This window comes from Mesoplodon densirostris, chromosome 10 (genome assembly GCF_025265405.1).
Source record: "Mesoplodon densirostris isolate mMesDen1 chromosome 10, mMesDen1 primary haplotype, whole genome shotgun sequence".
In the NCBI taxonomy this organism is placed as follows: Eukaryota; Metazoa; Chordata; class Mammalia; order Artiodactyla; family Ziphiidae; genus Mesoplodon; species Mesoplodon densirostris.
This window is the reverse complement of record NC_082670.1, coordinates 61,619,459-61,634,890: the sequence shown is the minus strand read 5'-3', so window position 1 is coordinate 61,634,890 and position 15,432 is coordinate 61,619,459. Positions and strand designations below refer to the sequence as shown.

The 15,432-nt window shown below is 44.7% G+C and overlaps 1 protein-coding gene across 1 annotated transcript in view; it reads right to left on the bottom strand.

Annotated features, from left to right (window-relative positions):
* CTDSPL (CTD small phosphatase like) overlaps positions 1–15,432 on the bottom strand; it is a 129,482-nt gene that overhangs the window by 23,582 nt on the left and 90,468 nt on the right. Inside the window, 1 exon segment of the mRNA XM_060108992.1 lies at positions 11,254–11,408. Within this exon segment, the coding sequence (XP_059964975.1) occupies positions 11,254–11,408 (155 nt within the window).

Here is a 15,432-nt window from a genome sequence, read left to right as displayed (position 1 = left end):
TTTGATCAGTCAGTTCCCAACAAAGCCCAACCCCCAGGCACACTAGCAAAGTCAGAATCACTCCACAAACCCTTGCAACTTGTTAATCAATGGAGAGTTAAAGCTGTGAAAATAAGCGAAATGAACAAAAATATTTTGGGCAATTTATGGGTGACATGCATCGCCAAATTTGAAGTCAAACTGTACTAATGAAATCCATCATTTCTTTCAGTGTAAGATTGCTGTGTCTCTTGGATGTTCCCAGAAAACGTGAAAAAGTCCAAGTAAAGATAGATGATTAGATTTGAATCAGACAATCTGAATCAGAGACTCTATATGGATTAAAATATCAATTTCTGGGAATTCCCTGGCGGTCCAGTGGTCAGGACTCTGCTCTTTCACTATCGAGGGCCAGGGTTCAATCCCTGGTCAGGGAACTAAGATCCCACAAGCCACGTGCGGTGTGGCCAAAAAAAAAAAAAAAAAAAAAAATCAATTTCTGGACAATTTTTAAAAACCTAAATCCTTCTCTAAGGACACGGGACTGTTTGAGAGATCCTGTTTGATACAGACATCTCCACTGCAAGTTTCTTTTGGGAGTCGGTCATTGGTCTGCTTCTTGCTTGCTGACTGGCCTCAGGCCACACGGCTCGGCTGGCAGAGAAGGAAGCAAAGGAGCGGTGGGCAGAGCAGCTGTCTGAGGGGTGGCCGGTCCAGGCCTGTGCTGGGGCAGACACCGGTGCAGCTAGTATCCCAAATCCAGGACTGAAAACAGAAGTTGGTGGCCCAAGGGAGTGCTTGGCTGGGGCAGAGTTGCAGTACAGCCAGCCTGTGGGATTTGCGGGGCAGAGGGCAGGATGGTGGTGATGGTAGGGTGATTCTGCAAGTTTAGGGAATACAATTGAGGAGATTTTTCTGATCAGAGCCATGGCCAAGCTACCGACACTGTTGAACAGTCAGGGATGGTCTGCTCCCCTGGGATGGGGGTCTGGTGAACCTAGCCCCATTGGGGCAGAACCTGTTGCAAAGAACCCAGTCGGGGCAAAAGTATGTTCTTGCAGTCTATGGAGTTGGGGAGTGCAGCCTTGGCTTACTAAGAGACGTGGAGGCCCTTTGCAGAGAGAAAGGTGAGAATTGGGTTAATAGATGCTGATTGCCTTGCTGTTCCTAAGAAAGGAAACTCGTACAGAACTTCCTGATCTCGGTTTAAAATGTAGCTTCACTTTTTTTTTTCAACAGACCAGAGCTGTTAATACCACACGATAAAAACGCAATATAAGCAAGAACATTAAAAAATCTTTTATATTAGTAGGCCAAAAGCTACAAGATTCTATAACTGTTTAAGTAAAATTGGATAAATATACATACACTTGGTATGGGAATGATCTGCCTCTGGTCACCCTGAGGAGAAAGAAAAAAAAAAAAATCACTGTCAGGTTCAAAGAGAAGTAGATCATATTCTCAAAAGAAACTTCAAAGCACTCTTGAGTACAGAGGCCGTATGATTGCCTGTTCTCTGTACCTTGGTGGGGTTTGATGAACAGGAGGAACTCAAAGATACTCCACAGTTAGGGCACTGGGCTGCACTCTGCCTCCCAGACACCCCCTCCCCTGAGAAACGAGGCCAGGTTCCTGAAGCTCATAAATGATCTTGTTTATTTAAATAGTGCCTCCTGGGCTTCCCTGGTGGCGCAGTGGTTGAGCGTCCACCTGCTGATACAGGGGACACGGGTTCGTGCCCCGGTCTGGGAAGATCCCACATGCCACGGAGCGGCTGGGCCCGTGAGCCATGGCTGCTGAGCCTGCGCGTCCGGAGCCTGTGCTCCGCAACGGGAGAGGCCACAACAGTGAGAGGCCCGCGTACCACAAAAAATAAATAAATAAATAAATAGTGCCTCCCTTACTCCCAGGAATTTAATCCTTAATTGAAAAGTAAAAATGAAAACCCCTACTTTACTTTGATCCATGAATCTCTCTAATAACTGGCTTGTTTCTTCTTTTAAGTAAGTTTTCCCCCTAAAAGACTAAAGCTTTAAGTCAATACAATGCACAGCGCAAGGAGGACAGTTTCAGCAGATTATGAGGAACCCACTTCTGGTCCTCTTCTAGGGGAGAACTGGGCAGAGGGGACAGGCAAGGTGTAAGGAGTTCCCTCCAAGGCCACAGGCATGGGACAGCTTTCCCGTTAAGGCGAACAGAACCTGTATTCATAGGGAGTGCTCAGAAAATTCAGGCCCCAAGGAAGGGCCTCAACCATTCCTCAGCTGAAATGCCAGCCGTTCCAAACCTGGTTGATGGAAACACTTCATTTTAGCATCCTCAAGAAAAGTTAATACAAGAACAAGTTTATCTCCATTGAGAATTTCCAGTTTCTGTGTTTCTTATTCTTTTTCAGCTGGTGGGATGGGAGGCAACGAATCGCAGCATCACGGTCCCTGACAAAGAGATGCACGGTTTCACGGTCGGTCTCCCGCATCGAAGGATTTGTGAAAGTGTACCCACCTTTATCGAGGGGGTCACTGGTGCCAGGGGTCTCATAGGAAGGACTGTCAACAGGGGCAGGTGGCTGGTACCTTTCTGAGCTCTGCTCTGCCTCTAAGAACCAATTCGCAACTTCTTGATTATCTCTAGCCCCTAGTCATCACCTCTGCAGGGTGGCAGCAACTGGTGTTTCATCCTGAGATACTCTTGATGGCTCTTTCCTTCCTCAGGACACTTGGGGCTTGTCTTAAGGATTCTAAACTACCTTCTGCCATCATTCAAGACAGAGCTGTGCTGTTCTCCAACACAACGGTGCAATCAAATCAAATCTCGGTTTTCAAGAGCTTATGTGGAGACGTTCATTTCAGAAGCTCTTAAATAATATTGTTCCCAACATCTGGAGCTTGGTGGGGGAGATTTTAACCAGAAGTTCACAAGCCCCATTGGGTCCCTGTGGAGCAGGGCTCTCAACCCCGCACTACTGATGTTCAGAGTCTGATGACTCTTTGCTGTGGGGGGCAGTCTCGTGCACTGTAGGGTCCTCAGCAGCATCCCTGGCCTCCACCCACTAGATGCCAGTAGAAACCCCAGTAGCACCAATAAAATGGCTAGAACTACCATACGACCCAGCAATCCCACTACTGGGCATATACCCTGAGAAAACTGTAATTCAAAATGAGTCATGTACCACAATGTTCACTGCAGCTCTGTTTACGATAGCCAGGACATGGAAGCAACCTAAGTGTCCATCAACAGATGAATGGATAAAGAAGATGTGGCACATATATACAATGGAATATTACTCAGCCATAAAAAGAAACGAAATTGAGTTATTTGTAGTGAGGTGGATGGACCTAGAGTCTGTCATACAGAGTGAAGTAAGTCAGAAAGAGAAAAACAAATACCATATGGTAACACATATATATGGAGTCTAAAAAAAAAAAAAAGGTCATAAAGAACCTAGGGGCAAGATGGGAATAAAGACACAGACCTACTAGAGAATGGACTTGAGGACACGGGGAGGGGGAACGGTAAGCTGGGACAAAGTTAGAGAGTGGCATGGACATATATACACTACCAAACGTAAAACAGATAGCTGGTGGGAAGCAGTCGCATAGCACAGGGAGATCAGCTCGGTGCTTTGTGACCACCTAGAGGGGTGGGATAGGGAGGGTGGGAGGGAGACGCAAGAGGGAAGAGATATGGGGATATATGTATATGTATAGCTGATCCACTTTGTTATAAAGCAGAAACTAACACACCATTGTAAAGCAATTACACTCCAATAAAAATGTTAAAAAAAAAAAAAAAAAGGCTCCAGACACAGCCAAATGTTCACTAGGGGGCAAAGTCATCTCCATTTGAGAACCAGTGCGCTAGTTGGAGATGGCAAACAGCCCTAACACACAGGTGTACCTTCAGACAGGTGAACACATCAGTGAGGTGAGAGATAACACCACCAAACGGTTATTTGGGAAGGGCTTGACAAAACACAGACCACAACCAAAGGTGCCACCCTAGACAAGTATGTGGGCTTGAAAATTACCCTAGAGGTTTACGTGTGTGTGTACATGGGGTACGCATGTATGAGTGAGCGTCCAGCAATGGCTTTCACTCTCTCCTTGCACTTAGAAGTCCTCCATGGTCTCTGCCATTGGGGCCTTCTGAGTGCTGACTCCTTCTAGCCTCCAGACAGGGGATGCAGACACTTTTATTTTGGGCAATTTGTCTCCAGTCCAGGCTGTAACTGTGACGGTCACAGTGGTAGCCACCCCAGACCACTGCTCTGAAGCTTTTCTCCAGGACAGTAAATATGCAGGGTGGGTGGAACCATCTGTTGCCTTCTGTCCACAGCCTTCCCTCCCACTCTGGCAAACTGAGCTCCAAGAGGCTGGGAGAGCCCAGGAGGCAGCAGTAGAGACATGCCTGGCATCGGCTTCCACATCTACTGAGCCTGGGCTGTACGTTCCAGGCAGCCTGACCAGGTGAGTGCAAAGGGCACAGTCGCCCCACTTTGACACAGGCTCTTTCTACAAGGTCTGGTCTCACACACTGAAGGGTCGCGGATTACGCAAACGATGCACTACTCGGAGTTAACTTAATTCTTTAAAAAGCCACTCTGACAAGTGTTAACCAAAGGACGTTTCCTTGAGTGAACACTAGCTCCAGCTAAGCCCAGCTCTGCCAGAGGAGCTCCCTTTAAAGGGCTTTATTCTCTGGCAGATACGGCTAAGGGCTCCAGGAAACCTTCCAGGGCTGCACCACCATCTTCTCAAGTCATTCATCTAGGCAGACTAGGTAAAAATAACTTTTACTATGACAGCAGTGATTCTTCACTTTTTAAATCCTTTACAGGCCTAAGGTACAAACTATGTTCCCTTCACTAATGGGGATTCTCCTCAGCAATGATTTTCAAATTGGGGAAATTGAGAGTTTGAGGGGAGATATCAGAATTCGGGGCTGTGATAGGGTTTACAGTGAAATCTCATCATACAAATTCCACTTATGTTTTTCTACACCAATGTACAGTACGGCTTAATATCTCTTAAGTCTAGGTATCTTTCATTATATTAATATTTTTCTGAAAATTTCTCAGCTGTTTTTTTTTTAATTTATTTATTTAATTTATTTATTTTTGGCTGCATTGGGTCTTCGTGGCTGGGCATGGGCTTTCTCTAGTTGCGGTGAGTAGGGGTTACTCTTCATTGCGGTGCGCAGGCTTCACATTGCGGTGACTTCTCTTGTTGCAGAGCACGGGCTCTAGGTGCGCAGGCTTCAGTAGTTGTGGCGCGTGGGCTCAGTAGCTGTGGCTCGTGGGCTCTAGAGCGCAGGCTCAGTAGTTGTGCCGCACGGGCTCAGGTGCTCTGCAGCATGTGGGATCTTCCCGGACCAGGGATTGAACCCGTGTCCCCTGCACTGGCAGGTGGATTCTTAACCACTGTGCCACCAGGGAAGCCCTCTCAGCTGTTCTTAGACATTTTTTTTCTTCTGTATAAATTTTAAGTCTTCCTATTCAGAAACACAACACACTTCTCAAGAAATAAGAGCCACGACATCAAAACCTTTTAGTGATTCTCATTTTTTGGTAGTATTTTGGGATTTCACTGTAAATAATCATGCCATCTGCAAATAAAACTGGTTTTCTATCTTTTCCATATTTATATCAATTATTTCATTTTCTTATCTTATTTATTAGCCAGAACTTCCAATGATTTTCCTATGTTGTTTGCTGTTTATTTTTAGAAGACAGCTTTATATCATGTTTAAATGATATTCTTCTATGTATTTGGCTGTACTGTTGATTGGTATGCAAAGGTTTATGGCTACTGTACACTGCATGTAATAGTTCTTTTATCATAAAATGTCCCTCTTTCTCTTAATGTTTTTGGCCTTGAATTCTGTTTTGTCTGATACTAATATCACCACTTTTACTTTCTATTTATTTGATCTGCTTTGTACATTTTGCCCATCTCTTTATTTTCTACCTTTTTTTGGTATCACTGGCTGGCTCAAGAGCTATTAGCTGCATACTGTAACAGTCATTAGCACTGTTTACCAAATAATTCCAGTTTTCTTTCTGGGCACATGGTAGGATTACACTTCCACACTCCTTGAGGTTAGGTGTAATCATGTGAATTGCTTTGGCCAATAAAATGTAAGTTGAAATAAGTCTTGTTACCTCTGAGTGAAAATTTTAAGAGCCAGTGTGATTTACCACATTCCCCTTCTGCTGACGTGACAATCATGGAAGCAAAGAGATGGGCCCTCCTTAGTCTGGTCCATGAATGAGGAGAAGACAGAGTTATCTAATAGAATAACAGTAGCTATTAGTCATATGTAGTTGTTGAGCACATGAAATGTGGCTAGTCCAAATTTAAGATGTGCTGTAAGTATAAAATACACAACAGATTTTGAAGAATTAGTAAGATAAAATAATGTAAATTTTATCTCATTGATAATTTTTTCTATTGATTACATGCTGAAATAACATTTTGGGTTAAATAAAAATCTATTATTAAAATCAACTTCGGGAATTCCCTGGCAGTCCAGTGGTTAGGACTCTGTGCTTTCACTGCCGAGGGCCTGGGTTTCCCTGGTTGGGGAACTGGGATCTCACAAGCCATATGGTATGGCCAAACAAATAAAAAATAAAAATAAAATTTAAAAAATCAATCTCAAGTTTTAAAAAAGGTTCTAAAAAATGAGGCCGCTAGAAAAAGTTAAATTACACAGGTGGCTCACACTATATTTCTATTGGACATTGGCACAGAACAGATGGCCTTGCCAACCCATGATAAACATGTAGCATGAATGAAAAATTAACTTTCATTATGTTAAGCCTCTGAGGATTTGGAGTTGTTACTACAGCATAACTGAACTCATATTGACCCTAAATCTACTCAGTAGTGACTCCTTTTTTCTCCTCTGTGAAAAGAGGTCTGATTTTGTTGAGAGCAGGAAACTGCAGGTATAAATCCTTCCCCTTTCAGGCCTCTCTTGCTGCTGGAGGGCAGCCAGGTGACAAAGTTCTGGCCCATAAGACATAAGCAGAAGTCTCCTGGGACTTTCTGTGAAAGCATTTCCATAAAACGGACAGACATGGCTAGTGCTACTCCTCCCTCTTGTATTCTCTTAAATGTGGATATGATATCCGAAGCCTGTGACTTTGAGATGATAGTAAACAACAAACATGAGGATGAAGGCAAACACTCCCAAGAACGGTGGAGCAGAAAGATCAAAAGATAGAAGAACAGAAAGAGTTTGGGACCCTGATGGTATCACCATGCATCTAAACTAAATCCAGCAACTGCCAGCATCAAGCTTTATATGTGAGAAAAATAATCTCCTATTTAGCTAAGTTATTATTTGTCATTTTTCTTTTACTTGCTGCCAAAATCATTCCTATCTGATACGGGTGTATTCTTGGAGACAGCATCCAGCTGAATTTGTCATGCCAATCTGATAGAGTCTTGGTCTTTTGTTAGGAGAATTTGGTTCATTAAACTTGCTTTTATGCCTACTCTTTGTTAGGTTCCTATTTATTGTTATTTATTTTCCCCTTTCCTTAATTTTTTTTTCTTTTTGGCTGCACCACACGGCATGCAACATCCTAGTTCCCCGACCAGGGATCGAACCTGTGCCCCTTGCATTGGAAGTGAGAAGTCTTAACCATTGGACTGCCAGGGAAGTCCCCCCTTTCCTTAATTTTGATGGCTTGTTCACAATTCTGTTTACTTCCCCTTTCACTCTCTGTGAATTTTGAGGATCTATTTTCTAATTGTGCTACTCGTCACAGTTCTGTTCCTAATAATTGTATTTATTCCTACATTTTCTACAATTATATCATAACTGAATATCAGTCTCACCCAGATTTTTTTTTGTCCCCTTTCTGAATCATTCCATGTCTGAAAATGTACTTCTTTTGCCTTAGCAGATAAATGATATCTTGGTTACATGTAGAAGTTTGGGTTTGTAACTCTTCTCTCAGTAGCAAACACTTTTTCATAGTCTTCTGGCTTGCAGTGTTGCTGATGAGAAGTCTGGTGCTAGTATAATTCTCTTTTCTTTGAAAATATCTTGTTCCGGTAGCTTGTAAGATTTTCTTTATACTTAAATTTCAGAATTTCAATGGCATATATCTAGGCATACATGTGCTCCTTTTCTTTTCTTTTTTTTTCTTTTTTTTTTTTTTGCGGTACGTGGGCCTCTCACTGTTGTGGCCTCTGCCGTTGCAGAGCACAGGCTCTGGAGGGGCAGGCTCAGCGGCCATGGCTCACGGGCCCAGCCACTCCGCGGCATGTGGGATCTTCCCGGACCGGGGTACGATCCCGTGTACCCTGCATCGGCAGGCGGACTCTCAACCACTGTGCCACCAGGGAAGCCCACATGTGCTCCTTTCCTTGCTGCCACTAATCCTGCTGCAGATTTGGTAAATCCTCTCAATCTGCATATTCAAGGTTTTTTTTCAGCTCAAGAAAATTTTCTTCTATTACTTTTTCTCTTCTGGAATTCCTATTATTTGCACGTTAGGTCTCCTAGATGTTTCTTCCCACCTCTCACAGTTACTGACTCTGTGTTTCTGATCTGAATTATAAGATATTTTTTCCACTTGCTCCTCCAGAACATTAATGCAGTTCTCAGCAGTGATCATTCCCACTATTTTTCTCAGTTCATTTACTGAATTTTTGTATTTAGAAATCAAGGGATTTTTTTTTTAAGTTCTAAAAGTTATTTGTATACTCAAAATTCATTTTGGGACTTCCCTGGTGGTCCAGGGGTTAAGACTCCTTGCTTCCAATGCAGGGGGCGTGAGTTCGATCTCTGGTCGGGGAACTAAGATCCCACAAGCCGTGAGGCAGGGTCAAAAAAACAAATTCATTTCTTGAACTATCATTTTCTTCTACCTTTTCCATTAGTTTTACCTCAGTGGGAGTCTCACATTCTAGATTTTCAACTTGGAATCTCCTCAGCAGTGGTAAATGAGGGAACACTGCAAGGCCCAGCACTGCGAGGCAGAGCTGTTTTCATGGTCCAGCAGAGCCCAAGTTGACAAAGCACAAAGAGATGAAGAAAGTCCCTGTACTACTGGGCTCCTCCAGGGCACTAGACTGAAAGCAATTCAGCTCATCAGTGCAGCCCCTCCAGGGACCACACACATTAAGTGGGCAATGCAGGCCCTTTCCAAGGGGATCCATAGGCTCCCGCTGGCTTGCTGACCTCACAGAACTTCACATTTCAAGTCTTCATCCCAGGACTGCAAGAGAGGCAAGCATTTTCCTCTGATGTGGTTCCCTGCTTCTTACTGAGTATCAGAGAGAATGAATTCTGTGCCCTGTCTTTCCCCTGGAGATGTCAGGAAAAGTGGAGGCCTTGATGTACTTCCCAGGCTCCATCAGCAGGCTCACCTGGGTTTATCCAGAGAGGGAATTTAAATGGTCAGAGCCACATGCTCAAGCTGTAGTCTTCCCAGAATCCTCTTCCTTACGTTCGTATGCACTTTTAAAATACTCTGTTTTCTAATCTAATCTATTTTCTAATTAAGCTTTTCTGTGAAAATTGGGAAAAGCAAAAAGGAAAAGAAATAAGGCACAGAGGAGAAGAGAAAATCTTACACAGATTCCACCAGTCTGAAATAATCTCTTCATATTTTGGCATACGTCATTCTGGTCTTGTAAATGCTTGTGTGTGTGTGTGTGTGTGTGTGTGTGTGTGTGTGTGTGTGTGTGTGTGTGTGTGTGTGTGTGTGTGTGTGTGTGTGTGTGTGTGTGTGTGTGTGTGTGTGTGTGTGCGCTTATGACCATATACATACTTATAAATATATTTGCCTACTATATTTTAACCGTTTTTCCCCTAAGTGATATAGTGTGAACATTTTCCTATATCAGTAATATTTATGAGACATCCTTTTTAATAGCTGCATGCTATTTGATTGTATGGTTACTGTATAGGTCTTTTATTGTTTATTGTCGATCATCAGCTCGCTTATAATTCTGCAGTATTCTAATCTATGCTGGATAGTATCTTATGGTTAAATCTTTGCACATCCATACTCATGTCAATAAGGAGGAACTGCTTGGGTGGACAGATAGGTATATTTTTAAGGTTTTGAGATCACGTTGCCAAATTTCTCTCCGGAAAGGTGTAACCAATTCACACTCCTACCAATAACCAATTTACATCCTCTACTCTCTCTCACTACCCCCATGCCAAACCCAAATATTATTATTATTATTATTATTTTTTTTTTTTCTTTTTGTGGTATGCGGGCCTCTCACTGTTGTGGCCTCTCCCGTTGCGGAGCACAGGCTCCGGATGCGCAGGCCCAGCGGCCATGGCTCACGGGCCCAGCCGCTCCGCGGCATATGGGATCCTCCCAGACCGGGGCACGAACCCGTATCCCCTGCATCGGCAGGCGGACTCTCAACCACTGCGCCACCAGGGAGGCCCCAAATATTATTTTTAAAAATATCTTTTGATAATTTGATAGATGGAAAAGGATATCTCATTGTTTTAGCTTGTACTTCCTTGATTACTAACAATATTGAACATTTTTTCATGTTTACTGACCAACTGTGTTTCTTATTTTATGAAACGTCAGTTCATGTCTTTTGCTCACGTTATTTGGCATATAAAGTTTTATGACTCTTGTGTCCCTGATAATGAATAATCTCCTTTGTCTCTTTCAGTGATTTTTGCCTGAAATTCTCTTTCGACTGAGATTACTATTATAATCCCTGCTTTCTTTTTGTTTATACTTGTGTGATATCTTTTTGCTCATTCTCCTACCTTTAACTGTTCTGAGTCATTTTGTTTTGAATATGATGTCTGTTAGACAGCATGTGGGTAGAATTTGTTCTTTTTTAACCTATTGTGATGATCTGACTTAAAATTTTTTATTTGACACATATGAAAGAATATATAACAAATACGTTTATTATTAAACAAGGTAGTTAAATTCACTTATATTTATTATTGGCTTTTTTCGAAGTCTCTGTGTCTGCTCTGGTCTTTCCATTTCTTTGTCTGTTCCTGGTTCTTTAACTCTCTTTCATACAACTTCCCACGACAGAATGTTACAAAAATGTGAAGTGACTCTTATAACTCGCATCAAATATGTTCCTCAGTTGCTAAATGACAATGACTGACATATCCTGTAACAAAAAAGATGACTTTTTTGGTAATTTCAAATCTTTAAGTAAATGGCTGTGCACATACTGTCACAGATTCTGACTAAGGATGCTTGTCAAGGATGGGAGAGACGCGCGGCGGCGGAAGTTCTGCATCGGCACTGACCTTCTGAAGCCCGCCGTTCTCCTCCACCAGCGGCGGAAGAACACCGGGGCTGCTGCCTGGCGGAGCCTCCACATTGTAATCACGGAAGCAGCAGAAGAAGGAGCTGAGGATGCTGCGGCTCCTTTGCTTCTTCAGGCTGACGTGGCACTGGGATGCTGGGAAGAGAAACAAAGCACAGCGTGGCCAAATGTAATACTATGGGAAAACTCCAACGTGCAGCCGCCCCAGAGCCCTGACATGTGGAGACCAACTCAGGACCAGAAGACCAGGGGAGCCAGGAAGTTCCTCTAAAAGACTGTTACGTGACTCCTAGAGGGCCAGACAGTCGATGGAGTCCAGTCCTGCTGGCTGGACAGAATTCCCCTGATCTCGGCCCAGTGGGGGCTGCTTGCTCATTAGCTGACCCATCCCCGGGGCCACCTGCCTTCCTGAGACCAGCAGATAAAGTCTTCCAACCCTGCACAAGTGCTACTTCAAAACACAGATCCTTGCAGGCACAAATCAGACTTGTCCCTCGCTGAGAAGCATTTCTCTGTGAAGGGTACCAAGGAAGAGTCACATTGAAACTGGGTTCTTGGACACTCCCTGCTCACCATGGAAACAACTAACTTCATGGGTTAAGAAATAAGATGTGTGAAAGCACAAAGCAGCCCTCTTCTTAAACTCTGCCATTTGTCAAGAAGTTGATAGGAGCCTGGACCCACAGAGCTCAGGGGTGGAGGCTTCCATCACACTTAAAACAGAAACAGCAGGAGAGGTGGGACGGAACATCAGGGCTGGCCAGGGCAAAGCCTATCTTCACGAGACCCAGGGCAATACTGTGCCACTGACTCATTCCCTGTCCTGTCCTGGATTGAGGCTCCAGAGGGAGGGACGGATCCTTTCTGTTATCCAGGGCTCAAGACAAGTCGCCACAAGTCAGAAATAAAAGACAAAAGTTAGTACAGATGAGAAACACACCTCAGGGGAGGAGGCTGACAACTTGCAGGTGCAGGAGCATTTAGCCCTGGGAATGCAGTCTCACCACATACCACGTCTGGGTACAGGCTACGGGCACAGGGACCATGCTTGGGGTTGATGGGAAGATCACCACTGTAGGAAATTATTAACTTCGCATGGTAACTGTTGGAGTCCATCTCTCCCACAAAGCAATTCTGGCACGATTCCTCTTTGTACACTTGAGGGATTTGTATAGCACTTGCCCTCTCAAGAGTTCACAAAACCTTTGCTGAAAGTCTGCAGGTACCCTTCTGCCAGCAGCAAAACCAAATGCATTCAGAAATTCTGAAAGGACTGAAAGGCTGTTTTGCCAGCAGCTCCACAGGCCTGGATGGTCTTTAGCCTGGGTTTAGGCAAATGGCCCAGGAAGTGTGAATTTAAGATAATCACTGGGAACTCCCTGGCGGTCCAGTGGTTAAGACTTGGTGCACTTTCACTGCCGGGGCCGGGGTTCGATCCCTGGTCAGGGAACTAAGATGCCGCAAGCTGCCTAGCACGGGCAAAACAAAAACAAAAACAAAAACAAACAAACAAAAACCCTTCATTAATTAAAGATGGTCTTTAGAACCATAAATCTCTGGAAAAGCTGGCTGTTTCTTCTTCCTTATGAATCCTTAGGTTCATGTCACAGGGCACCCGTCTTCTCATTTCAGGCCCCACTCGTCCAGCCAGACCAGACCATGGGGACCACCAGGCACAGAGGCCTCCCACACAGCAGTGGTGGCAGCCACAGTGACCACTGTTTCCTGGGGCCAGCCCTCTGGGTTCTAGTACTTTACAATCCTCATCTCATGTCATCCTCGCAGCTACCCAAGGAGACAGGTATGATTGCTTCCATCTAACTGCTGAGAATATACAGCTAGTAATTGCACGTGCCCAGATTCAAACCCAAGTGGATCAGTTTCCAGAGCGCGTGCTTTCCCCAGGCACCACGCTGAAGACAATTCTGAAACAACTCAGGTCAGATTAAGAAGGAGGGAACACGCCAAACGGAGAGAAAAGCACTGCCATAAACTCATATTTAATATAAATGTTTGGTTAAGCTGTTTTGTTGTCACTTTGGGTATTTTAGTTTTTTATGCCTCACTCAGATAATTTAGTCAGAGGAAGAAAAAACTGTCTCTTCCCCGGCTGAGAGCACATTTCTCTGCAAGTAAACAAGCTGTTTGTTCATGTCTTGGTGACACTGAGCCGTCAACGCCCAGGCCGGGCAGTAAATAGCTCTGCAAAATGCACTTTCCCGGATCCTATTTTCATCCTTGGGTCACATAAATCTTCCCCATAACTAACTAACAAATTAACAAGCTAACTTATGTGCTAAAAAAAATCCTGACCATGGAGCCAGGGAGCTACTTATAATTCCACCATATGATTACTTGCCATGTGGCAGCCACAAAGAGGGCTGCAGGGTCACTATTTGCTCAGGTCACTTGGGAGGCCATCACCCCTGACAATGGCAGCTCACTCCATTCCCCCATCTGTGTAAGAAGAGGTGAAGCAGCTCATGGCTGTGGGAGGGTCTAGGCATCTTCCTGCTAAATAAGGTCACTACTAGGGCCCGTAGGAACCTCCGGGCAGCTGGGGGCTTTCGAATCTTCTCATCACCCTTGGGTTGGGCTGGTGCTCTCAAAAGCAGGCTAGCTGGGGAAATGGCTGGATTCCCTCAGGACCAGCATGAGCCCACCCTGCCCACGGCACTCACTGTTCCTGAAAGGTCAAGGTGGGCTGTTATGGGTCTCATGACTCTGCTGCCTTCCACCCCAGCTACTGCCTCTCCACCAGCTACAAACCAGAAGGCCCTTGATTTACTCATAAACTTCTGGTAAAAGGGTTTCAGTTGATACACGAAATCAACATCTTTTTCTTTTTTTTCTTTTTTTTTGTGGTACGCGGGCCTCTCACTGCTGTGGTCTCTCCCATTGCGGAGCACAGGCTCTGGACGCGCAGGCTCAGCGGCCATGGCTCACGGGCCCAGCCGCTCCGTGGCATGTGGGATCCTCCCGCACTGGGGCACGAACCCGTGTCCCCTGCATCGGCAGGCGGACTCTCAACCACTGTGCCACCAGGGAAGCCCAACATCTATGTTTTAAAGGACAAATGTTTATAACATTAGATCAAAAAAGCAAGATAAATAATTGTATATCTGACTTGATCATAACTGTGCAAAAACAAATGAAAAGATATTGTAGTAGAGAAAAGATTGGCAAAAATATATCGCAATGTTAACAGTAATTGTCAGACTCTGGGTATTTATACTTCTTCCTGCTATATTTTCCCGATGTTCTATGGTCATTACATTTTACTCTAACAATGGGGAAAGAAAATAGTCTCGTTAAGCTTTCTTTCAGCAACTCTGTAAAGCTCAGCAGAAACCATATCCTACTCCCAAACTTAAACCCTTACACCTATTCCTCCGCTTTCCACTCCATGCCTGTGAAGGGCAAAATCAGGCCAGAGCAGCGTCATAAGCCTTGCAGGAGGTAAATGTCACTGCTGTGGTGGCCCAGGCTCAGCCCCGGACCGTGACATTGCAGGGATGGAACATGCCCACCAACCCAAACCAGAGGGGCCCACGTGAAAAGAGGGCACCGAGTCCATGATTTGCCCCAGCTGAGTGCTCCAGCTGGCTTTCCCGGCTGACAGCCCACCCAGCCTCTCACCCTCCCTGGACACACAGGTGGTCCTGCTTCTTCTCTGTGCTTAATCAAGACTCGGCCTCTCACCACCTGGCCTCACTCGCCCCTTTGAATGTCCCTACGGATAACACCAGAGGCCCCCTGGTGGCCCAGGGAGCCAGAAGAAGGTCTTTATCAGAATTGTAACAGTAGGGTATGAAAATCAGTTTAATATACACATCTTCCAGTTACACTGGTTTTAAGAATACTTTGGAGGAGTAAAGGAGAGAGTAGGAATTTTGAACATCAGTCTCGAACATTTCATAAAGATTTCCATGTTTTATCAGATTTAGGAGGAAAACATCAAAAATTATTCCGAAGTTTTCTGTTGCTTTCCCTGATCATCTTCCTGCTCCTATCCACATCGACACCTGTGCACCTCATGTCCAGTTTCCTCCTCATGGTAGACTCCCGATCACGCTGACGTCCTATCCCCCCCCCCCATACCCTACTTCTGAGAACATTCCTGTTCTTCAGGGGCTGTTTCAAAGCCCACCTCCTGGAG